At 34.4% G+C, this 26,393-nt stretch overlaps 1 protein-coding gene and 1 long non-coding RNA gene across 3 annotated transcripts; one reads left to right on the plus strand and one right to left on the minus strand.

Moving 5' to 3' along the window:
• Positions 1 to 176: 176 nt before the first annotated feature.
• Positions 177 to 17,492, minus strand: LOC148278069 (uncharacterized). 2 transcript variants are annotated; one of them, XR_015823294.1, is made up of 2 exons: positions 17,365 to 17,492; positions 177 to 721 (listed from the first exon to the last, which is right to left on the minus strand). It is a non-coding gene; the product is annotated as an uncharacterized LOC148278069 (long non-coding RNA). The 2 variants fall into 2 exon arrangements; XR_015823295.1 differs by lacking the exon at positions 17,365 to 17,492 and adding an exon at positions 2,214 to 2,357.
• Positions 758 to 26,393, plus strand: Rsph3 (Radial spoke head protein 3). The gene is given in 10 exon segments (XM_088231926.1): positions 758 to 1,708; positions 1,711 to 1,838; positions 7,381 to 7,441; positions 8,128 to 8,277; positions 10,407 to 10,535; positions 17,397 to 17,600; positions 18,644 to 18,806; positions 23,272 to 23,358; positions 24,457 to 24,582; positions 26,280 to 26,393. Coding segments are annotated over 10 exon segments (1,935 nt in total). The 5' UTR covers positions 758 to 856; the 3' UTR covers positions 26,315 to 26,393.

The following is a 26,393-nucleotide window of genomic DNA, read 5'->3' on the forward strand; positions in this document are numbered from 1 at the left end:
TATTATCTCGTGTATTTACATACAAAATACACAAGATTCAGAATGGCACCCCAGGTAGGTAGTGAGGTTTCCGTTACGTATTGCGGTGGTTTTTTAATGCGTAAAAATGAAAACTTTTGATTGAGCAAATTATTCGTTACTTATCATTTATTTATTAGGTATTTATGTGTTTTTTTTTGTTTCTTAATACATTAAAATAAATGTTTATTTCTTTTAATTCATATTTACACTTTTTAAAAAAAAATATTGAGCAAAACGTGTTAGATTTTTCGGACCCTTTAGAAGTTGATAAATAATCAATAGAATATAAATTGGCGTTCGGCGCAGTTTCCTGGCAGCGGAGTCTTCTGGAGGTCAAAGGCACCACTCTGGTCACTCACTTAGACTATTGTAAGTTAGGAGAGAACGGTGAGGGTATGTAAAGTGGCGGTTTCCTTGACGTCATCCTCGTCCGGAAACTGGAGGCGCCTGCGCCGCGCCGGCCGGCGGTCAGGTGGGGGCGCGGGCGGGGGGCGCTGGTCACCAGCGGCCGGTGCAGTGGCCAGTGGGCAGCGCGAGGCGGCCGCCCGCAGCCGCTCGTTTGCGCCGCCTATCGATTCTCGCGTCCACGCTGCACACCACTTACTGTTCATATCATTAATAATCCACGATTCAAGTTTCCTTATCCAAACTAATACAAGTCTCGATCATTTCATACCTCGGAACTACTACTGCTTCATACCTGCAATACAAAACAACACTTTAGAAGATCGAAGGCACATGGGCTCATCGAGCGTGTTATGTGAATGATTTTTGCCGAATACCTTTTCGAAAATTTATTTAAAGAGTAGAAATCAGAACACACGAGCGCGACGATATGCCTTCGATATCTACGGCACCTTCGGATGATTTGTTAGAGCCGTTTGAATCCTTCGCGGTCATCAATAAGGATCATCTCCCGTCACTGTCTGACGGTCCGACCGACGCCGGACGAATGTCTTTCGGACACACTCTGCAAGTTGAAGTGGCGCCCAAGTACAGAAACGTGAATATCGTCAAACCGATACAGAGAAAATCACAAAATGAAGAACACAGCGCGCGCTCGACACAACAGCGGATGAACGCTGACGTAGTTCGGGAATCCGATAATATCCTGGATGAACCCTCGAACCAGGGGAGGAAGCGCCTTAAAACCATGGAACTTCTAGCTCCTTCGCAGACGATTCTGGATCCTCGATTCTCGAGAAACTTAGATTTAAAACTTCGACGTTTAAAAGAGAAAGAGATCATCGCCGAGCGAATATCGAGGCGCACCAGGGAACGTTCCAAAGCAGTACCGAAAATCGAAATAAGGTCCGTTCCCCCGAATACGAAAAAAATCAGTCGGTCCAACCCTAACGTGAGTGTTTTGCAACCGAATATAGTCAACTTGGAAATGAAACAGTCGAGCGAAGAAGGAAACAATTTAGATAATAGATCTGAGCGGTCTACCAGTAGAGGATACGATCTAAAACTACCAGAGATGACGAAACTCGGATCGAGTCGGAAAACGGCGTTGTCTCACGAGAGTATAGTGAACAACCGTCCGCTGTTTATAACAACTGTAAAGAAGGGCCAGTTTCTGCCCCCGCCGCCGGAGATCGCCAGTCTGCTGGGGCTCGAGGGGTATCTGGAGAGCTCCCTGGCGACCGCGTGGGGCGGAGGCGCGCGAGGGGCTCCCCCATGCTGTACTCGTACTCCAGCAGGCCCAAGGTAGTCGCGCCCCCGCCGGCTCCCGCCAGACCCGGACTGGGGGGCGCAGCCCGGGCCCTGACAGCCCTCGTCTCCCTGGCAGCCGGGACTGCCGGGATCGCCCCCGGGTAAGATCTCACTAATGTTCATTTAAATTTAACGAAGCAAAAAGTTGTATTTTTAAAAAATGGTAGGTAATTATTGTTATTTGGTCTTTTGGTATGACTGTCGCTAGCGAGGGAAGCGAAGGAGGTAGCTAGGGATGATCTAAAATAGAAGACGTGAATATTATTTAGAATAACGCTAACGGGGTGTAATAGTTCTAGGTCACGCGATATAGCGTAGGTATCCATATGTTTTAAAAGGAATAGTATGTATCTATGTAATTACCTACTAAATAATATTTACTTAAGTCGATTATTATTTAACGGTTATTATTATAACACGAAACCATCCGTCGTTATTTTACATTTATATCGATTTAGATTGTTATAATGCGGTACCTAGTATTGCATTCCGAATCTCCTGGCGGGTTAGGATTACTCTTCCTATTTCCTTGCGCAGTTTCAAAAGGTATAAGAACTGTACTAAACTGTATTAGCCAGCTCCCTGGAAGAGTTTTTTCGACTCGATGGCTTCTCTCAGGTAAAAATCCTGAAAAACGAAATCGAGTTGGGATAAGTCAGCGTTTTAGTGTAGTTGGCGAATTCACCCGCCATGCTTTTTATTTATTTTTCAAAAATATTTACAAAATAGTCTTAAATTAAAGTCCTGCTGAGTTGCATACATACAACTCGTCAGCAGGTTCTTATAAATTACATCGATTATTTACACTTAACCTACATTAACAATAATTTTACTTGAAAAACATTACATATTACATTATTAAAAATTAAAAACTATCACTAATACATTTTTTTTTTCTAATAACCATAATTTGAGCAAACGTCTCACTCCTGTATATAACTCAGTATTTTTAATATTGTTTAGTAACATGTTAAATATTTTAGGTATACTGTATTGCAATGTCCTTTTGCCATATTTATTTCAATATCTAGGAACAGCTAGCCCTTGCTTGAAGTCCTGGTTCGATTCCTGGCAGGGTTGACGCGAAATATTTGTTTATCTGTCGACAAGCCGGTTTCGCGGTTAGGCGGGTTCTTTTTTTTCCATTGGCTATTCCAATAAATAAATAAGAAAAATTGGTTTCATTCTGCAATATTTCACTGTAACTGGACTGTTACCTGAAGCGTAAGCCTGATCACCTTACCTTTATGTAATATTTGATCGAGGTACGCTGCATTTGGTGTTCCAATGTAGTGCCCTATGCACAATCGGGTGCGGCTATGGGACAAAGGGTGCATTTTGTTGAAAAACGTCTTGTTTTCAATAATACATCAATTAATACCAAGGTTTACAAATAGGTACCTACATTTTGATGCATTTAAAAAAATAGTATTTAGGTATATAATTACTAGTTTTTACCCGTGGCATCACTCGCGTGGTATGAGGGAGAGATTATTTAGGTAATTAATTAGTTGTGTCGTTTATCAATAAGAGTTTTTGTCATTCAATAAGAATTTTCCCCATGGAATGATTATCGGGATTGACAGTAGCTTGGTCTTCCAACTATCGCCATGAAAGAAATACGCCCCGTTAGTTTATAGTGACGTAGCATCGTTATTCTGTTCACAAAGCCAAAATCCTACAGCAAAATCAAAACGAAAAGCAAACCAAACTAACCATAGAAAAAGCTAATTAAATATACAAATTTAAAGAACTTATTTCAAATTGGTTCTTTTTGACATCCCGCCTTACCGCCTACCTCAGAGTAATAATGCGCCAAGCTATAGAGGAGCCCAAACGTGGGAAAACCATTCTACTATTGGGTATTAAGTTAGCTACAGTTCGCAGCAAAACAATGAGCCGTACTCGGGTCGAGAATTGCCAAATAAATATTAATTTTCATTGTAAATACTTTTAAATATGTACCTGTGTATTTATTATTGCAAGGTTATTCCAATTTATTTTTCTATAATTCGCCTTTATTTATTTTATAAAACTGAAAATACATGTGTGTGTTTATTTTTTCATTTATTTATTTATTTTATTCACAATATACTTATGTTACATTTATTGAGATTAAGTCCTGTGTTGAGTTTGTTTGTTTGTCCGTCACATCTCCGAAACGGCGAGTCGTAGCGGCCTGAAATTTGGACACGTCATTTTAGATGCGATTTCAAAGTTAACATTACTCATTTCGAGTAAAATTTGAAAAAACTCAAACTTTATATGGATACCTAGTGCGGTCCTGACATATTGCCCATAATCAACTGTCATTATCAACAGTAAACATACTTTAATTCACAAATTTATCCCCTAAATTGAGAAAAAATAGTATTTGGAGTAAATATGTTGATATAAGGAAAGTTTTTAAGCAACATAATACACGTGTCGGAACAATAAATGCCAAAAATAAATGAAAATAATGGGCAAATATTCGAAATCAATAACCTCTGAAAACTGTCTCCTTTAACACATTTGACGCTCCTACTGCTGCAACCAAACATACTGCAATTCACCATTTCGATTAACCACGTCGATTTTTATTTATTATAACGTAAATATCCAAGTTATTTACAAACAAAGCCAAGCACAGCTACGAAAGCATCCGATCGAACTGTTATGTTAATGTTGGCAAATAAAACAAAATGGCCACCAATTGGTTGCTAACCAATAAACCAACATCGCTTGCGTTTTATGAAACATAGTGATAGGGCTTCTCTATAGGTTCACGCAGTATTACTCTGAGCCGCATACTAATTCTCAGATGATGTTGCTCATTGTTGACATATCTTTTTTTTCATTGTATTCTTTATTTGAAATTCGGGATAAAAAATAAATACAATTTTTGACTTCTTATCTCGCCGGCTATCTCTATACGAAAGAAAATGCCAATTGGTCGGTCCTTTCAGACGTGAAAGAAACACAAACAAACACAATTTCGCATTTATAATTGGGTATTAGTATGGATAACAACGAGAAATATGATTTTTTATAACATTATTTATCTCTGGTGAATAATTTGAACTTTGTCCCTTAAAGCGTTTCAAATTTGTGCAGATAATAAACATGTTTTTCGGTGCTTCTCGCATACTCATATATTTGTGAATTTACCTCAAGTATGCAATTGATTTATTTCTTGTTTGGATGCTTCAAGTAGTATTTAAATATTTAAAGTTTATCCGCAGAATCACCACAAATGTTTATGGCATAGTCCTAAAATATATTTATGGACTGAATAAATAATAATACATCATGACAGCAATTGATGAGGCGAAACTCAATAAATCAATAAAAGTTAATTAAAACTGCAGATAAAATTAAAACTGAAAACAAATAATATTAATTACGTTTGTATAAATATTGTTCGTATTATTTTGTTTAGTCCCACTTATTTGCGAGGGATTTGATATAAATGTGCTAATAAAATAAATATTTTCATAACTTGTCTCGTTGGCGCTATTGAATATTTTCTTCACCATTTAAGGGGGAGTGGCGGGAAAAACGCTTAAATGTGATATTTCAATCAGACATTTAAAGTACTTGCAGTAGCTCTTGTCAAAATATAAAAACATGTGAATGAAATTTATATATACGTTAAAATATATATTTGGACCCCTGTACCTTACCTGTCATGTACAAGGCTAAGATACTCGAGAAAAATCGTTATTGTTTGGCTTGGAAATGGGTTGTTCAATCACTGATTTTGGTTTATTACCTTTATGAGTCCAATCACCATTGTTGCAAAGTCCAAGAACAATGGTGCGCGATAACTTCTTTTAACGACAGTGTGGGTATCTATTAAGGATATTCAATCTTTCCTGCATTCTGCGTCAAGATTATGACGTTGTTAACTGAAAAATGGGCACTGAAATAACAGATGTTCGATAGTCAGTGAAGAAATATCATCGCACGGACAATAGTAATCATTCCTTAATTTAAATCTATATGGGTAACTTCTCATAGCTCCGTGTCCGGTAAAAATTTGGTTCGTTTCGAAAGAACTTTGGTGATGACGACGGAAGTTTGCTGCATCAGCCAGCATTATATACGTTTATGATTCATACCACGGACATCGCTGTCCTAGGAAACCCTAGCTTAACAAGTGACTTTAGAAAATCACGTGTATTATTATTTTAATGATGTTTACTGTCGCTTCTTTTTAGTAAAGCCAAGCTAAAGAATAAATTAATTATTGACTGTAAGAAAGGTGTTTATTAAATAATTGCAGATTTTTCTGAAATTAATTAAAACTTTTTTGGTACACTGTTCCCCCACCTTACCCCACTGTTATTATTTTTTGGAGGTCAACCAAATTATTCTCAACCCCGGGTGTGTTCATAATCAATAATATTATCTACGTAGCTATTGTAATAATACAAACTGATTTAAGATAAATTCGAAAATGCCACCTATTATATTTTTTTCTCAATGAGAAATACCTACAAAATTCGGCGGATATAAAATTAGTTAATTCAAATGCCTACTTCAATAGGTATAATCAGGAGCTCTTTGATTATAATATATAGGAAACATAAGGTAATCTTTGACGTCGAGTGACACTTTTGTTCATCTAGGAAGTTATTTTCAGTTAAATTCAAAGAAATCAGAAAAAATGGGTCATAAAGAGGGTGTAATACACGAACAAAATAAAGATATGTTAAGGTTTGCTGATGACATCGCTCTGATTGCTAAAAGTGAAGAAGAACTCACAGATGCTCTTGACAGCCACGGAGAATGTATTTAATATTGAATACAACATGACAATAAACAGAAACAAAACTAAAGTTATAATGGCCGTAATGAGCAGCAAATTAATGTAGTAATGTAATGAGCAACGTTGAAGAACGGGAAAGAGTTTGTGTACCTTGGTTTACCTGGGGATGGTAGAACAAAAATAAATGTCGACAACCGTATATTAAGCAAGGTTTGCGTTTAATAAAAAATCAAAGATATTTGAGTCAAACAACATAGACCGAAAGCTCAGCAAGCAACTTGCCAAGACATATGCATGGAGCACATTGATGTACGGCTGTAAAAAGATCAGAGGCCTTTGAGATGTGGTGCTTCAGAAGAACATTAGAAATTTCCTGGAGTGGCCACATTACTAATGACGAGGTTCTCAGTAAAATCGAAGAAGGGAGGCACCTAATTAAAACCATCCCCTTTGGGCGAGCCCAATGAATCGGCCACATCATGCGCCATGAGGGTCTCCTGCATAACATAATAGAGGGAACGGCTGGGGGGACGAATCACAGAGGCCGCCCCCGACGCCGACAGGAATATTTGGAACAAGAGTGCGAGGACTTGATCTCCGCCTCATATGTTGAGCTAAAAGGGTTGCAGATAATAGAGCGCAGAGAAGGTCGAGATGTAGCTCTTTGCTGTAAATCGATCCCTAGGATCGAGACTGCGAAAAATATGTGCTATTTGATTTTATTTCTAAAGGAAATTCAATTTCTTAAGTATGTGAGGGGGCTGTGGATGTAAAATAAAATGAGAGACTGCAGTAGTGAAAATGAAGGGAGAGGATGGAATTTGGTAAATTATGATATTTATAAGCATTATTAAAAAATATTAATAATAGTTATATTTTTCTCTTTGCAGCGGATGTCCCCCTATGCCACACAGCCATGGAGATAAGAGAGGTTTACGGGGAAGTAATATGGTAAGAATAAGGCATTTTTTATAAAAGCTATAAAAACAATATACAAGTAAAAAGTAGGACAATAAACATTTAAAAAATGACAACAGCAACTCCACAGAAGGTACTAATTAATACAAATTTTTGGCACTAAATTTGTTGATATTTCATTGTATACCTAAAATAGCCCTCGCGCAATGCGAATAATTTTTTTAAACTACTTCTATCGTTTAGAATATTACATTTTTATGTATTTTCTTTAGAATTAAACGAGTTACAGAAAGCTTTACATTTCTTAATGGAATAATTTAAAAATAAAATAACTTAGTGGATGCGATGCTCTTCTCGCTAAATCATCTTCTATTACCTAATATTAGCTTCTGTTTCCTAAAAATAAAAAAAATGAAATAAAATATCATCAGAAATATGCATAGATGTGTTCCTATATCTCCTTCACACGCCAACATAACGTTCAACTATTATATTTAACTGAACCACAGAACGAATAATTACTAACTGTTTTGTGATCTGAACCATAGTCCAATGATCAAAATATTTTGTTCGACTGTTCAAACATAGATTATCACATCACTCTTCTATAAAAATAACACGCTGGTTCGATCATCGCCATATCGATTTTTTCTTGAATAAAATGATTATATTTCGAATGAAGACTTCCATTAAAAAATCATTTTGGTTTCGTCGTTTAGAGTTTCGGCAGCATAGGGCCCGGAGCTGGCGGGGATGGGGCCGCGGAGGCTCGGCGCCGTGCCCTCGCCCGAAGGAGAGTCCCCCGCTCCACTGCGCCCCCGGAAAACTTTCCCTACAAGGCTGTACAAACGGAGCCCTACCTAGAGGAGGTAATTTATTTATGAAGGATTAATCTGCAGAATCATTTATGAGTGAATATGAAGGAACGATGGTACGTAAAACGTAACCCATATGACTGATGTCTCATAAACACACGGAGTTTGTCCAACAGCAAAAAAAATAGACGATGCCGTGTAAAGCTAAATGTAATTAATTTGATGTAACCATTGACATATTAACACAGACAAGCGCCCTATGGAGCAAAGTAGTGACATGAAAACGTACCCATAGTTACTATGTTTGTTTATTTATACCTGAGCTGCATTCCCAATCAGATTCTTTCTTTAAATTCCTTATAATTTCGACACATTTATTTCTTTTCGCTGGATTTCGGGAATGCAAAAATAATATTAACTCACCTTTATTAAATTTTTAAAACGTATTCTTATCATGCATCCATGTAAATAAGAAGAGCTTCACAATTGCGCCAGTAAGCGTAGTTTGACGTTTTCAAAGAAATTTATTTATATTTGAATAATTATTGTTTTGAGTTTTGTCAATCACCCTTGAACAAATATATACCAATGAAAAATTACGAAATTATTTGTACAATGTTTATCCGAAAGGTTTTTTCGTGCTTTCATCACAAGCAAGCATTTTGGTTTCGATTCTAAACGTCAAGCCTGGCTGGTGGCAGAAGAATGACTAAATACGCTTTGGGCATGACTGAGCGTTTGCTCAGGGCATGTCTATGTGTATTAATAGGTTAATGGATGTAGTTTTTTTAAATACATTTCTCATTTCTTCCCACGATTAAAAAAAAATACATATCATAAAAACACTCCCGGAATAAAGGAATTTCTTGGTAAATTCCGATTCCGGTATTCCGGTTTTTAAGTTTCTGGTCGATTTTCTTTTAACACGCCACTGAACGCGAGCCTTGAAATAATTATTTGGCCTTAATAGAGATTTTTACTACGGGGTCTAAAATTATATTTATTTGTCTGACCTTCTAAACTAACATTTTCGTAAAGTATTGCTGCTAAATAACGTGTATTGAAAAAAATAATTTCGGAATTAAAATAAAAACAGAAAACGGTTATTTCCAGTCGCTTGGCGTTAGAAGAATTCCAAATTAGAACAAAGCCATATTTGGATTCTTCATAGATTAAAGCTACCTACGAGGATGATTTTTTCGATCAATTGAAATAGATTATTGAGTTTTCTAAATAATAAAATTAATATAAAACAATTTTCAAAATGGGCAAAAAAACATAGGCAAAATGGCAAAAAGTGTGTAAAGTGGCCACTTAATCCAGCCAATGACAGGTCATAAGCCCTGTAAATGCCTAGACTTCCATATTCCCTTATTTAAGGTATTCTCCATCCCTGTTGTAATTTGTTAAAACAATTTTGTTTTTGACCACTTTTTTTTCTACCGACCGGTTTCTAAGCAACATAAGTTTTTTTTATCAAGATATACTTAACTAATGAATCTTATCCTATTGTATTTTAACAGTGATTATTAAATATAACATCGGAACATATGAAGCTAATAAGTCAGGTCTTTTGTCATGTTGTTCTTGTCAATGTGGACAGTGTGGGGTGAGGTGAATATGACCTTTAAAACTAGACAGGAGTGGACTAAAGTAAATATTTTTATTTGTTTTTTTTTCTCAGTATAAATCGCGTTTGTAATTTCTTAGATTTTCAACTTGCCTAATTTTAATATTATATTTTCAATATAAAGAGCCAGTATCTTTGCAAAAATTATAAATAATGTCAGATGGTTTGCGAATTCAGATTTTTTATTTATTTAAGTACCTTAAGTATTCTTTTACTAAAATATCAGGCCACAGAGATTATTTAACGTCAAAAATATGAACACGTGAAATCAAACATGATAACTTTCATTTAGAACATTAAGCATTACCCAAAACACTTAATTTAGTTGGATTGACCAAACTGTATTAATTTCATTTCTGTTTTTGCAGCAGTTTGATCATCATCATTATGTGAATCAAAGTCTGGTTACTTTAAAAGAATGAAATTCTTCAAATTAATCACTCTCTAGGGGTAGAGAAGATCCAGAAAACCACCCCTGATGACACTACGATAGAACCGTGCATAATATAACGATGGACTGTATCTAATTATATTATTGAAATATTTTGTGCAGTTATTTGACAAGGGAGAGGAGTTTGACGTTGGAGTACAGACAGACATGCTCGTAGAACGACCCAGCACTCCTAAATTTATACCTGCCAAGATTGGATACGACGTGGCAACACAAATCTTACCTGGAGACGTAAGTTTGTATGATTTTAATCTATAACTATTTTCTACATAACGTAATAGCATATTAATTATTTATAAGTGTTTGATTCAACACATGGGTCGTTCAGTACAAACTATTTTTATTTATTTATCCTGACTTACACACATATTTTTTCTTGAGTATTAAAACACGGATATGAATTAACTTACAAAAATGTGATTTGTATAAGATAACCTCCTGTATTTTAAAAAAAGTTTTCATTTTATTGATAAGAATCTAACAAAAAATAAATACAAATATATAAAAAGTTACAAAATTTACATTTCTTCTTTTCTTAGTTATTATATGAAGTATTAGAAATTTCAGACCTTAATTTTATTATTATTATACAGATGTATTCTTGAAAAAATATAATTTTTATTTCGTGAATGTGCCCACTCCGTTGACCCTTAGCCCCGTGGCGAGCCGTGATTTATTTTATAGGCAATCTACAATAAATATATATTAATTTGTACCTACTTATAAGTACATAATATGTAAGTAATATAATTATTTAAAAAATGATATTTTTTCTGTGATTCTGTGAAAATCAACTCAAACAACAATTATTTTTAACCACGCGATATACGTACGTAGCTTTATTCTACACTATTTTAGTACAATACTTGTACATAAGTTTATTATCAAATACCACAATGACATTCTGCAGTACCTAACTGTCAACACTGAACCAAAAACGGCCACCGCGAACGCCACATGTCATATACGATACATAATATGTCAACGGTATCCTATCAAAGAAAAATAGTCCGAAAATAATATTCGAAATACTAGTTTCCAAATAGAGAATCTTCAAATAATATTTGTAGTCTGCAAGCGTGTTTTAGTACTAAAAAAGCTGACTTAGGTTAAATATGTAAAATATAGTGTACCTTTTTGTATGGAGTAATAAGCTACGCTAATCGGCTAGTCACGGAGAACGGGCTGGGCGCTGGGCGCACATCATAGATGTAGGAAGATATAAGCGGTGGTGGTAATTGATAATAAAAACCAATTATTTTATTGATTTTTGCATAATCATATATACTATTAAACATTATTATCGAAAGTCAAATATAATGGTAAGCTGTGCATAGTCGCTTATTTTGACGATCCGCCCCTGCCTTGGGCACGTTTCGGAGTGTCCGCATGTAAACGGCCCTTCATGTATTTTACTTACCGATATCTCCATACTTATAACATAATAGATAATAAAATTTCTTGTTATTCTTCTTCTACGATGACTCTACTGTCCAAATCGAACCATGACCTCTTTCAATTTTAGCCTCCAACTCCGCCTGTTCTCAGCAGCCGTTTTATAATTGTAAAAGCTGTGTCGCATCTTTTTTTACGTCATTCTTCCACTCCTTTTACCTCCTGGATGTCCAGTCATGATTCTCTTGGGAACTCGGGCATTCGGCATTCTCTGTACTACACGTGCAGCCCATCTCAACCCCCTGAGCAGTTTGATGTGTGTTGAGATAGGGGCTCAAGAAATGCTATTCAATTCGACATTTTGCATAATGCGCTAGTCTTCTCCACTTTTACGGGACCACAGATTCGACGAAGAACTCTCCTTTCAAAAATGTCAGCGGTCCTTACTGTTAGCGTCAGTGCCTTTCATCTGTACGCCAATACAGTTCTTTAGATGGTCTTATATAAAGTAAACTTCGTTTTCCTACGAATTCCGAGAAATTGTTATTGTGAACTGTGAATTATTGTCATGTGTTCTTTAACACGAATATCAACATTTTTTGATATTCTTCTAACATAAACTGAAGGACAAGAAATGCATTTGAATTGGTAGCACCTGAATTATTTGATAAACTATATTAATCTTTATTCTTAAAAAATAATTTACTATTATTAACGAAGAGACTGGTACGTCTCGAAACCGGTAGACATAGACAAGTCTTTAAGTGGTTGTAAACAAATATTTAATAACATTTAGTAAAATGTTTGACTACAAAGTTAAAGCTTTAAATATGAATAACAGTAATTATCTGTTAACTGCACACTAACTGCGCTCTGTCGGACGGGTTTCGGCTTTGAATCATAAACTTTGTTTTGCCTTCATTGATTCTTAAGCTCACCTCGCATACAACGATTTCCAGAGGGTTGAAGATTTCCTTGATAGTTGTTAAGAATCTTCCGATCTGACTACTCTTGAAACATATGAGGGAGCCAGTATCAATTAATGTTCTGCGGATGACATGCTCCAGCACTAAGTTTAAGAGAATAGGCCAGGCTATCCTTTTGCTTCAGTCTCCGAGTAATCGAGTTCCCCTTCTACCTTGACTTGGCTTCTTGTGTTGGTCATTGTTGCTTTCATCAGCTTTATTAGTTTAGGCGGGATACGTAACGGTAAGAGCATTTCGTACAAATTCTTCCGGTCTGTGGCTTGTTTAAAATCGTTATATAATGAGGAAGTTCGGCGGTTTTTTATTTTATATTTTATTTGTTAATAGACTATTAAACTCAGATAATTTATTTTTTATTTATTTTTTATATATCGTATTATCAGCGTTATTACTTTTTTAAGTTATGTATTTCTAAAATTACTCCGCATGTGACCTCAGACGTTCTTTTCCGCTTATTCATGGTCAGTTCTGCCGATTAGTCCGTTGACGGTAAGTAAACTGGATATCTTTCACAGCTCTCTTATCTCTCTCTTTCTCTCTCTCTGGTTGAATCATGTGAACTAGTGACGTCGTTCAAAGTAGGTCGTTTTTATTAAAATATTTTTAGTTATTTTTTTCGTAATTTTTTCAAGAAACTTTGCTGTACGATCGAATGCTCAAATTTTTACCGCGCGCAAGAAAAGATTCTTTGTATCGAATTTCCAGTAGGTCTGTAGTTCCTCAGATGAATTTGACGGACAAAACCTGAAAACCTGCCTGATATTCTCCAAAGATTAAATTATTTCAAAAGGTTCGATCGATTTATTGTTGCACGAAGGTGAGGTGTTCAGTATTACGCTTCAGGTGCCAGTCCAGTAACTATGAAATACTGCAATGCAAATATTTTTTTTGAGTAAATGTTTCATATCAATCATCTCAGGAATTGTACCCGAGAAGGTAATAATTAAACTACGAGGCAGACATATTATTCATATGAAATAATCTCAGTAAGATTACATGAAATACTCGTAGATACTCAGTGCTGTCATTACTTGTGATTTTTAAATAAGTAATGAGATCATAAGGAAGTAAGTTAAAGCTTTGCAAGGTCAATAAAATAAACGGATCAAATTATGCGCTGACTATTTTACACACACTGAAATGTATGAAATTCATAATGTAAATTCGAAAGCTTTCTTTTGGTTCTACACGGTGCGAAACCATTTGTTAATTTGATTCGATTGACATCCATTTAAAAAGTACAAAAATGACAGATAAAAAGTTGAACTATTTTGTAAAATTGGAACATGTTTATAATGCCACAAGTATTGATTATATTGACGTTATTTTAATGAATTATTAAAGTCAATAGATTGATCACAAGAAATCAATTTTCTCAATGGCTTGGGATTGGGAGCATTTGTCTGGGGCATGTATTGAGGGCAGTCAATATCGGAAGACATAAATTTCCTTGGCCACATTTTTTATGTATTTTATCTTTACTTACTGTACATTATATCGATGTTCAACAGCCTACATATTTATTTTAGTAAATGCTTTAGACCAACATCTCGTATTTTTCACAAGAAGTGAAATTTTATAATCACATTTATACTACATATTTTTATGATTAAACAATCATTTGTTTGTTTTAAAATTTATTGCAGAATGAGAAAGTTCAGTGCTACGGGAAATTGGATATGAAAAATATATTCTTCAAGCGATAAACTTTAAAGCACTCAATTATGTTAATTTTTAAACGGAGAAATTCCCGAAAATGCACGAAAAAAAATAAAAATTGTTTACTTGTACCACGTCACAGGTTCTTGTGAATCAATTATCGCGTTGTTTTGTTTATGTGTTACGATAGATTTCCGGTTTCCAGGTAGCCATTTTTTTCAAGGTTTAGTGTAATTTGACTAAACGATATTAAGCTTATTATAAGCTACATTGCTAAATTGATCTATCAATAACAATAAAAAAGTTTTTTGTAAAAAAAAAAATAGCCTTTCTTTCGTGCATTTTTTTTTTACAAATTATAAAGTTTTGTTATGACTTATTGCGTTTTCGCTTATGCATAATACCATAAGAAAGTGCCATTTTACACGCAAGTCACATTAAGATCACTCCCATTCCACACCAAATGGTGCATAGGCCACTGCTATGGTACATTAATCGCAGCGATCATTTTTGTCATCAGTCTTTCGCTTCAGGTACAAGTCCAGGGACTATGAAATATTCAAGTGTGAAAACACCCTTTTAAATAATAATTCATTTCAACCATGTCGGGATTCGAACCCGAGACCTCTCGCATGGTAGGCAAACGCGCCGACCATTGCACTACGAGGCCGACGCGTCACAAGTGCATTTAAATTATCATCACTGTTCGCTTATCCGCACCCAATGGTGGAAAGGGCAACGGGTACCTACAATCTAAATTAGAGGACGGTGACGAAGTTTGGCGATGGAGGGGGGATGCATTATGACTTTATTTTTCTTATGGGGGCGGGGCATATATCTTATGCATCTCGATCTTTTTTTAAGAGACGCGAAGTGATCGATTTTACGCTTCAGGTGCCAGTCTAGAGACTACGAAATATTGCAGTGTAAAATCATCTTCATTTAAAAAAAAACTTTGAATATTAACCATTCTGAGAATCACACCAATTAACACGCTGACCTTTAACGACATGGCGAACAAATGTATTTCAATTGAAAAGGGAATATGAATATCTAGAGCAAAGGAATTTACCAATGGGGGTAGGATTTATAACCTGTGATTGGCTTGTGTATGTGATTCTCTGTTAGGCGTGTGCCATTTTTTTGTGCTAGTTAATGTTCATGTACTTACATCATAAAACAAAATTTAATTCCAGAAATTTTCCGTTGACTTCCTGACTCCGTTTTTTGTTTATTTTTGAGTATTAAAGTTGCCACCTTTATTGAATAGGTCTTAACTTACATATCTAAGAAAAAAACATCCGCGTCAGATGAGGTTCTATCATGATGAAATCCCTCAAAGGATATATCCATTATGTCATATTTAGCGATTTATATTTTTTAACCGTGAGAAATATTTACATCCCTTTTCGTCATACAATGTAATGCGTTAAGGGTCGGCCTAAGGAAACTCTCGGCCTTGAAACGGCCTTGTAAAACTCGTAAATCCTAAACAGTTTTAACTTCAGTAGCGAAGTTTTTTTTTATGTAAAAAAAAATGAAATAATGCAACACTGTTCGGATAAACAGGTTTTACACAAATATAATAAGTCCTAACAGAAAACGCCGAAGTATAATTTTTAACCATTTGTGGATTTACGAGTTTTACAAGTTAGGGTGATGATATGCACAAGGCCGAGTATCGACATGTCTATAAAAGTATGATCACAAGAAAACAATATTTATTTTTCCGATTTTTATATCCAACTAGGTCAATAATATGTTAGGTTCTCCGGCGTTTCCATTTGTACATAAGACACATTTTTTTCTACTAAACTGAGGTCTGGTAAAATTTCCGATAAGGTCAAATTAAATATTAATTGTAAAAGTTGGTTTTCACTGCAATGTTTTATAGTCCCTGGCATTTTATTTATTACGGTTCACGTTTGTGTATTGTTTAATAAACAACACATAGGACATTGGTAAAATAATCACGATTTTTTTATGTTTAGATATTGTTCATCAATTATATGTGAACACAACATGCACAAATAAGTTTAAAAAAACTTTTTTTTTAAAATTGACTAGCTTGATCAAATTCTTTTAATATTATTAAAGTTATTATAATTAATTATACTAACAGGTAAATACAAATTATTTTACCTAACTAACACAAGGGACTATTTGATTTTACCATTAGAACTGGGAAGGTTTATCGATGGTCATTAGCATTGTCATTTGGAATTTTCTACTAAAAACTAGCAATATATATTTTGACAGTAACACGATAAGTACCACAAAAGGAAATAAACGAAAGAAATATGCAAATATGTAAAGTTTAAAATTCGAGTAGAAAATACTGACAAACATTGGTAAATCGGAAACATTCCAGTTTGTTAGTGAACATGATTTGTTGAAGTTCACTGTAATTTTATAGTGATACTTAAATCGCCAACAATGTCTTAAGAAATAACGATAACTTTTAATATTATAACATTTTATATCGACATTGATCAAGAACAGACTGTTGGTATCTAGTCGTAGATCATTATAATTATTTTTAACAATAAATTTGTAAGAAAGAAAAGAAAGTAAAGAAATTTGAAGTTCCCGTCTTTTTATTCAAATTTCCCCTTCAATTGAACGGAGCTCGGAGAAGGACCGTTTTCTTTGGGATGTCTGGTCTTGAGCTTAGCCATAGCAAGCTGAAGTAAGCAACAAGGAATGTACTGGTCCATTGGGAAAACCTGATGCATTGCTTTCTTGGAAAAGTGTGGAGTCAGATTCACCCCCCATTCTCTGTCTCTTCACATACCCAACTATGTAAATCCCAAATTTTATTTTCTTTTCTTTTACTTCTAAAATAAAAAATTATAAATGAATAACTCTCTTAGCTCAAATCTGTTATTTCGAGTCTAGACGAGGTATCTGAAACGTAATTATCTCGCTTTCACGTAACGAATGATCAAGATACGCTGTACCAATGCAGTGCCCTGAGGGTGGGGTAAGAATAATAAGAAGAAGAGTAAGCCCCAACTCACATTTTCATCATCAATCTCAACTTGCATTTTAGCTGTTCGACTTCGATGAAGAGGTGGAGCCCTTGTTGGAGGTGCTGGTGGGAAAGACTCTAGAACAGGCGCTGATAGAAGTTTTGGAAGAGGAGGAACTCGCCGCGGCGCGACGGACCGCGGCCGCAGCGGCGGAGAAACGCGCCGCGGCCGCCGCCAGCGCCACCCACCACCAGCGGCACCTAGTGCGTATGCACAAACAGAAGGTAACGAATTGTGATTTTTGTGAGAAAGTCGGTGTAAGTTGGTGGGGGAATTAAACGCTAAACACGTATTGACGGGATGTGGATCTCATATTTAAGAAAGAAGAGTGTACGATTATTTATTGACCGTGTCAATGTACATTTTCCTCGAGTAGACTTTATTTTCCGGCTATCTAAAGATAATCTAATCTAAAATTTAGGAACAGAATTGAACTCGTGTTAGAATAGATTTAATACGTAAATTAAAAAAAAATAATAATATGGATATAGCTACACGCTAATTATTGGCCTGGATCCTTACTAGATACGTACTCGTAAATAATCGTCATAGCATTCAAACATTTTTTGACTCTGAGTCGGTGTTGTGGACGAAACGGTTTTTTGTTGCTGTTAACGATACTCAATAGAAACTAACCGAAGAAGAATGAATAATCTTACTGACTCGCTTCAAAACTGGAATGGGGAATTATTTTCTTCTTATCGTGTTCTGGTCAAGATCAGCCCCGACGCGACGACTAAAACTTCAATCATGCATGTCATAGTAATTTTAAAAAAAATAAATATTTTTATTATTAATAAAACATATAATGCAAAAATTACATATTACACTCCCAGGAGTTATTAAAGAAACTTATTTGGGACCGTACATAAGAAAAATATTTTTTTTGACAATACATAGTATCATACAAATTAAAACATCCGAAATAAAAAGAAAACATTATGGTATAAGAAACATAAAACACCATCTTATATAAACTACATTAATAATAATCACTATCAAAAAGACTTAAGAAATGTTTTTTAATTGCGACAGTTCTGGATTTTTTATTCAGTTTTTCGTGTCTTAGCTCATCAGGCAGTTTATTATATTCAGAATGGCCAATATTTTCCAAGGACCTACTGCCAAGCTTTGTTGAGCTTTGTTTCGTAAGTTATTTAGTATGACATGTATAAACAATAACAGACTTTGATTTAGATTAATGGAATTGGGGGATGTATTTAATCGATAAGGATGGACATATGTACATACGGGATATTTTATCCAGGAGCGACGAATCGAAGAAGCGACTCTAGGCGAAGAGGTGGCTCGCGACGCTGCACAGCGGGCGGCGGCAGCGACACTCGTGCGAGCTCACCTACCCGCCTTGCTGCCCTCAGTACTGAGGGTGCTGCAGGATCAGGGCTACCTGCAACCGGACCGAGAACCAGGTTAGGACAGATCAAAGTAGAAACTGAATGTACCGTATTTGTACATTGGAACATCTTTTAACCGCGAAAAAAAGGTAAGGGGCATTCCGTCGTGACTGGTGGTTGATTCCAGAATTTGACCAACTTTTGGTTTGAACTATGTCATCAGAATTCATACAACAGTAAATTTCATTTTTAAACATGATATAGAACTATTTTATTTTACCGCTCGTAAGCAACAGCCGAACAGTCGATGTGTAATTATTATTTAAATAATTGTGAACGGTGGGACACTGGAAATCTCATTTTTTTACCTTTGGGCATTTGAAGACGAATTTAAGCCAAGCTACTTAATTTAATGAGATTTTTTTGTGTTACACGGCATGTAATACTAAACACGTGTTTTATTAATTTATTTTATTGGTGTACATGACAAAAATGCCTTCCATAAACATAAACATAAATACATTTAAACGTAACAGTGTTCTATTACAAAATTATAAAATAATACAGAAATAATATATTTATACATAAATTATAATATTTTACGATTACACTTAAAATTCTTAGGGTAATAAAAAAAAAAACATAACGCAGTAAATTAGAAATGATCAAAATCATAAATTCTTAATTTGTTGGTATTGTTGCGATGAATATTGAATGTCCTTATACAAACATTGAGATATAATATAAAGAGATAACATTCCAAACAAATCCGAACTGAAAAGTCGTCCTCAAAGCAAAGGAAGCAAGTATCGTCACGTCATATTACGTCGACTTTGACAAGCAAAACAAGTAGTACAGTAAAAAGCGCGGACTGTTAACATCGGTCTACTTTATGTTCTGTTCAGTATGTCGCTCCCTTCCACATACGCGTCACCTTTGTTTATCGTTTTACTATACGTCTGACTAACTGAGCAGGACTGAGACAGGAGACAGCTGGTAACATATTAATAAAACGTTTTTTAACATTAAAATAGCTATTTTAAACAAGCATTGGTTAAGATAAAAACATTACTAACCGGTGAAAGGTTATACCATCGCCTTTCCAGATCTATTTGTGCAGTACCTTGGCGTGCATATAAGCATTTTAAGTAGCCGGTGAACGCTCGAAACAGACTTAAGTCCGTTCTATCAAACATATGCCAATTGGCCACAGGTTGAGGAAACATATTTCGAACGCTCATGTGTACTCTAGAATACAAACTGTCTCGTGCTATGAGCTCAGGGGTTCACAACAATTTTAAATATAAAATATAACGAAAATTGAAAATTAAATAATAAACCTTTTTAAAAAAATAAGCAAACATAAAAAAATAAAATGATAGTAAATATTATGAAAATCTAAAATATTGTCATACGTACACATTACACATATATATATTTAACATGTTTTTGTTTAAATTTTTTTTTCTCTTTTTACAAATTAACATAAATATTTAAACAGCAGTCAGAATTCTGAACCATTTCTTTGAAAGCAATTTTTGGACCGTGTTATTTCGAAACCGTGTAAAACGAGACTTCAGCATATATTTTTTTATATTACAACAGGCCAGGAGGCCCAGTTACAGTGATTAATTACAGCACAGAACACCCGGGATAGAAAAAAATCAGATTTAATGTTTATATTCTCATCGGGAATCGAACCCGAAACCATCCGTGCGTGGGTCAAGTATTTTTCTTATTACGTCACCGAGGATCATTACCATTAATATAAGTTCGCTTTCGTTGGCTGTTTTCTTTATGATTTTATTAAAGGGTATGTAGTTCTAATTAGGTACCTTTGGTTATAGGAGAATACAGAATCATATATTTTGATTTGCAATATTTTATACTAAATACGCAATTTTTACATATGTTTTTATTTGTTTGTTTACAATATATAACAACTCTCATAAAAAACAACAATACTATTAACAAAAAAATACACTTTATTAAAAATATGTGGGATAATTTTCTTAGTCTTTTGCACATCGAATCTATTTGTTCTCCAGATACTCGTATTTTATTTTAGATTATTCGGTCAGAGTAACAAATTGAGAAGGACAGTTTGTATGGTCTATGAGATTATAGGTCTATTTGTATTGTTTAATGTAAATGCAAGGTAAATGGTATTTTTCTGAATTCATTGTCATGTAACTTTGATCCAACCACGCTTTAAAAAATTTTAAGTCGATATTGGCCACATTATTCATATGATTCCAATTTTTTTCATTGAAAATTATCACAGTATCATCGGCGCATGAAATGACTTCGCCCTTAAGTGGTAAATTGAACATTAGTTAACATATATTATAAATAGTATTAGACCTTGAATAGTACCTTAAAGGATGCCAAAGCAGGAGGAAGCTGAATCGCTAAATGTTTTATTTATCCTAGTGTACTGGATTCTGTTTTTTTAAGAATTCTACTAACCAAACAAGAACCGTTCCACTTATCCCATAAAAGTTCAGCCTGTTTATCAGTCTGAAGTGCGATACACTGTCAAAAGCTTTTCTTAAATCCACAAATATAGCAAGTGCCTTATTACCCTTGTTCAATAAATCATATATTATTGACGTTAATTGAGCTATGGCATCTCGAGTCCTTATATTTTCTCTAAAGCCATACTTGTTATGTTATTTGCTTTGAGATAAATTAGCAGTTGTTTTTTAACTACTTTTTCACAATTTTTGGCAGTATTTAATAAAATATAAATTGGACGATAGTTGGTAAGTCCCTCGTTATCTTTGTTTTTGTATATTGGGATTACTATAATTTTTTTTAGAGTTTTTTTTTTAAAACTCAATTTCTCAAGCTTGTATTTACAATAAGTTATTGGTGGACATACAAAAATGGTTATAAATACAAAATATCAAAACAGGTGTATGCATGGTTATTTGACCAATATTAAGGCAAACAGGGTATACTGCGGGCGTAACTGCTGGCATGTAGAAAATTTTAAAAATATGTACGCTAGGAAAAAGAAGTAAAATTTACTATAAAAAAACTATTATTTCTAAGTGTTATGAATATAAATAATCATGCCTAAATTAATACGCTAAAAAATACGTTAACTGTTGGTACAATTAAGAGTACTGCAAGGATGTTTACTTGATTTTTTTTCTTAGTACTGAATATAGTAATATGAAGAACATTTTAAAGCGATACAAAAATACAATCTATTATTTTTTATTGGTTTTGCCGAGAGCGATTTTCAAATATATTTGTAAGGAGTGAACCGATTAAATAACTATTTAGTGTCGAACGCAAACTAAGTCTTTAAAACATCAGTTTGGAATGTTGGAGACGGATGGACGTCGCGTCGAGTTATTTATTTGGGAATTTTGCCAAGTGCAAATTAGTATGGTGATTTTTATCTAGGTTATCGATTTCTTATTTGCATTCAGTTGCCATAATGAGTATCTACGTAAAGTGTAGGTAACTATGTGACGCAGTTAAAATATTGGTCTTCCGGCTGTCGGTGTCGCGCGAGTAATCCATTATCGTTATCAAGAGTTGTGGTTGATCCACCCGAAGGATAGCATTTGATTTATTCGCATATTATGGGGTATGTTGGATCAGAGGTAACGACTGTTCACGTCCGCGGGGAGTGATGCCTAGCGGCGATAATTCAGGAAGTAGTGGCTAATAATAATAATAGCCGTCAGCTCTTAATCGATAAGCTTGGCTTAACAGTTCCACTACCCATTACCAATGTACTTGCGTATCGCTGAATTATATATTGTTTTGGTGCATTCAAGCGGACATTACAACGTCAAGTTGTTCGAAGCAGTAAAAAAACACAACCCATTTACTTAAAAATGTTTTGAATTTTACATTACCTCTGGACAAGCTTTTGCTTAACCTAATTAAATTTCAAGGGTTTTTAAGACTACCTCTGTTAAGTCACATTTATTACAAGCACGCTACGGTTTAAAAAATAAGTATGTACCTACATATTTAAACATTTCAATGACGTCAAATTTTATTGTTATTCATGTTTTTATGAGCTTTTCTTTTTTTTGTTGTATTTTAACAGGACAGAAGGTTTAATTACAGCGTATGACACCCAAGTTTGAGATATCACATAGAATCGAACCTGGAACGTCCCATGCATAGGCAAGCGTCTTAGCCATTACATCACGGGAGACGCTTCAATAAACTTGGAGAGCTTTAGAATTTTTCGTTATATCATTTAAAAGAAGCATTTTCATAAATCTAAAGAGAACGCGTGTTCAATTTTTTACGTAAATGGGGAAAATATTCAAGGATTTTAAAATCGATATAAAATAACATGTGACTATTTAAACAAACATTAAACAGAATAATGGATATAGTAAAGGTTAGAAAATTTATGGGTTTTTTTTTACAATAATTTGGATCAGATTTCATCATAAATTATTTTAACACGAACGAGTAATTACATTTTTTCTCATTTTCTTAGCTCGGTATACTTAAATGTATTTAAAATAAAATTATTTAAATTTGAAATGACTATTTTCAGGAGTGGATGAGAACTTTATGCCGTGGCTAATCAGTGAAGTTGCACAAGAAGTGGAGAGTATGATTACCAGCAGGGATGTATTGGCAGGTGAGGCCATCACGTATTAAGATTATAATATATATATATATATTATACAACTAAGGAAAATAAGACGTCACTGAGTTCCCTATGCCTTCAGAAAACGGTATTCCTAGGTGCAATATTTCAAAACCATAATTTCTTTTTTTTTTTTTAAATATATTATAAATATGTAAAAATAGGTTTACGCTTATTTGATGCACAAAAGTATGTATCATAACAGAGTTGTGATATAATTTGGCAGTTATATTTGTACAAAAAATATGTGTCAGTTTTAACCAGGCGGTTGTCAAAATGAACACGTTTTTCGGAACAAATAAATAAATGAAAATATTTTTTTAGTTATATGTTTCAACAGAAATATTTTCGTCTATGAGGGTTTAGGCACAAACATAATATTGGCTGGTTTATTTAATCACTTTAAAACTCCACATAAACAATTATTTCCTTATAAAAATAAATAATTCCTCCGCCTGGGACATATTATCAGTGTCAAATATTAAATCCGCATTATGTTTACAAATATTTGTAGATGCTCAAAGTATGTTTTCAGGACTCAAGGGGGCTTTTAGATTATTTTTCTAAAAATCTAAAGGACCTAAAATACATAATTTGTTACCGGTTGAAAAGTTGAATGAAACAACAAACGACAGAACAGGTTCGAGGTTCGAACTCCGCTCTGCCACAAGCTGATTTCAATTTTTTAATAGTTACTTATTTACCTAGTTGGAAACGTTCCCCGAAATTGAAATATTTAGTTAAATAATATGTATCAAAATTTAAAAAATATTTTCGACTAATTATGCAGGGCGAATTGCAGAAATAAAGTGGTATTGTTTTCGGCGCAACTAGCCCTAAAAACGAAAGTGTGAAGAGGAAAAACTGTCTGCACTGTCTTTACTTTGTTTGGTTGAATTTACGTGGTATTGTATGATACACTTTTTTTAACGTTGTACAAATATAACTCGTTCTAATTTATTACGGAGAGCGGGTTCTCGGAAATGGGCATTCGTGGAGCTTACACGAGAACTCGCTGCATAACTTATAACGTGAATAAAAAGGAAAGGAAAAAAAAAACATTGATTTCCAACTTCACTTTTTGTATAGATATCGTACGGGAGGTGTTGGAGACCAGGGCGGAGGTGTACCGGGCCATGGGGGAGGGTGGGAGCAGCAGCGGCAGGCCGAGTACCGCCAGTGGAGAAGAAGATGACCACTCCGATCACTATAATGGTGGGAAATCGATAAAAATATATCTCTATATAGAGTTTCACTCTTAAATACAATTGTGTATTTGAAATAAGTAGACAATTCATTATATTTTTAAGCACACATTTTTCTACGTATCGGTAACGAGTTACAATAAAAAATATGTATATCTCTTTTTTACATGAAAAATTGCATATATTGTGTATACGCTATCTCTTTATTTTAAAAACTGATGAGAGCAACGAAATATTTGATATATTTTGATGTAGCTAAAAATATGTTTCTTTTTTGGGTGATACCGTGTGTGTTGGATTTGTTCCGTCGTTTCGGCTACCATTGCAGGAGCCATCTTCAGGGTAAACTGAGTGTTTGTAGAAAAAAAGTATGTGTTAAAGTACTAGTAATTTGTACCGTGTCGCAGTCGGCGTTAATTTTATTTGGGTGTCTGTGTATTTTATTTACACCCATATTAGACATTTGTCTGTTGTCTGTGTATTAACACCCTTATTAGACACCCAAATAATATAAACAAAGACGACGGGCTGACGTTAAACTCAACATGGTTCCCAGCACTACATACTACAAAAATGAATAGAAATGTGCCTACTGCTGACTGCGACACGGTACAAATTACTAGTACTTAAACACATACTTTTTTCTACAAAACACTAAGTTTACCCTGAAATTGGCTCCTGCAATGGTAGCTAAAACGTCCGAACAAATCCAACACACACGGTATCACCCAAAAAGAAACATATTGATAACAGTGACCGTGAAAACCTTCGCACCTATTTAGATGTAGCTAGTTTAGGAGAAACGTGTCTATTTATTATAGATACGTCAGTGGCTACATAAGTACCTAGATGAATAAATCACTTCATATTTTTACGCCACACACGAATTTAATATTATTTTTCAGAACACAACTTGGGTATTCAGAGTTATCGATCATCACGTGTAAATATAAAGCGATGTAGAACTTGTGTTCTAATCGATATTAGTCGTGTGTGGCGTAAAAATACAGTGCATAAATATATTTCAAATGTTATTCCACTAAGTAAATTCTGAAACAATAAACAGTACATTATAATTACTTTTGAAATTATCTTTGGCAAAACACACAAAATTAAAGTATAATGAAGATTTTCTTAGCTTGCCTTTAACGATAAGGGAGTTCAGTGGTTTAAAAAAAGTTATTTGTATTATCTGACTAGCGAGCAAAGTCGAAAAAAATAAAAATATATTTTTGGTCATAAGTTCTAGTCTGTGGGCTCTGCTGATTGGTAAGTTAGCTTCACAGAAACCAGAAATCTACCACAACACTCCATCATTGTTTGATTCGAATGAAATTCCAACTTAGTTCAAAATAGTTTATTTTTATAAAAAAAATTATACTGACCTTTTCGAGATACTTCACCGCACAATTGCTCTAATTTTTACCGCATGCAAGAAAACATTTTTGTCAATAAAATAATTTCCTGTAGCACTGAACTGCCTTATTGGGTTCGTTTCAAAAACACAGTAAATATAATATAATGTGTGTGTTTCGTCTTTTCCTGACCATTCTGTTTTTTTGGATGGCTGGAAGATATATTTCGTATATTTTAGTACTTGAAGTTCTAATAAATGAATACAACAATATTTTAGGATTCATTAGTAAATATTGGTAAGCGTAAGGTTTTATTTTTTATATTTGTTCTTAAGATTTTATTATTTCACAGGTCAAGCTCAGTCAGTGGATCCTTCTGACGTTTAGCTTTTTTATGAGATGATTTTCCTCATGGAATCAAAAAAAGCTATCTACAAATGGTCAAGAAAGAATTTGAAAATAAAAC

Source organism: Micrasema longulum, unplaced genomic scaffold, assembly GCF_059751315.1.
Source record: "Micrasema longulum isolate JH-2025_06_02 unplaced genomic scaffold, ASM5975131v1 h1tg000932l, whole genome shotgun sequence".
Taxonomy (NCBI): Eukaryota; Metazoa; Arthropoda; class Insecta; order Trichoptera; family Brachycentridae; genus Micrasema; species Micrasema longulum.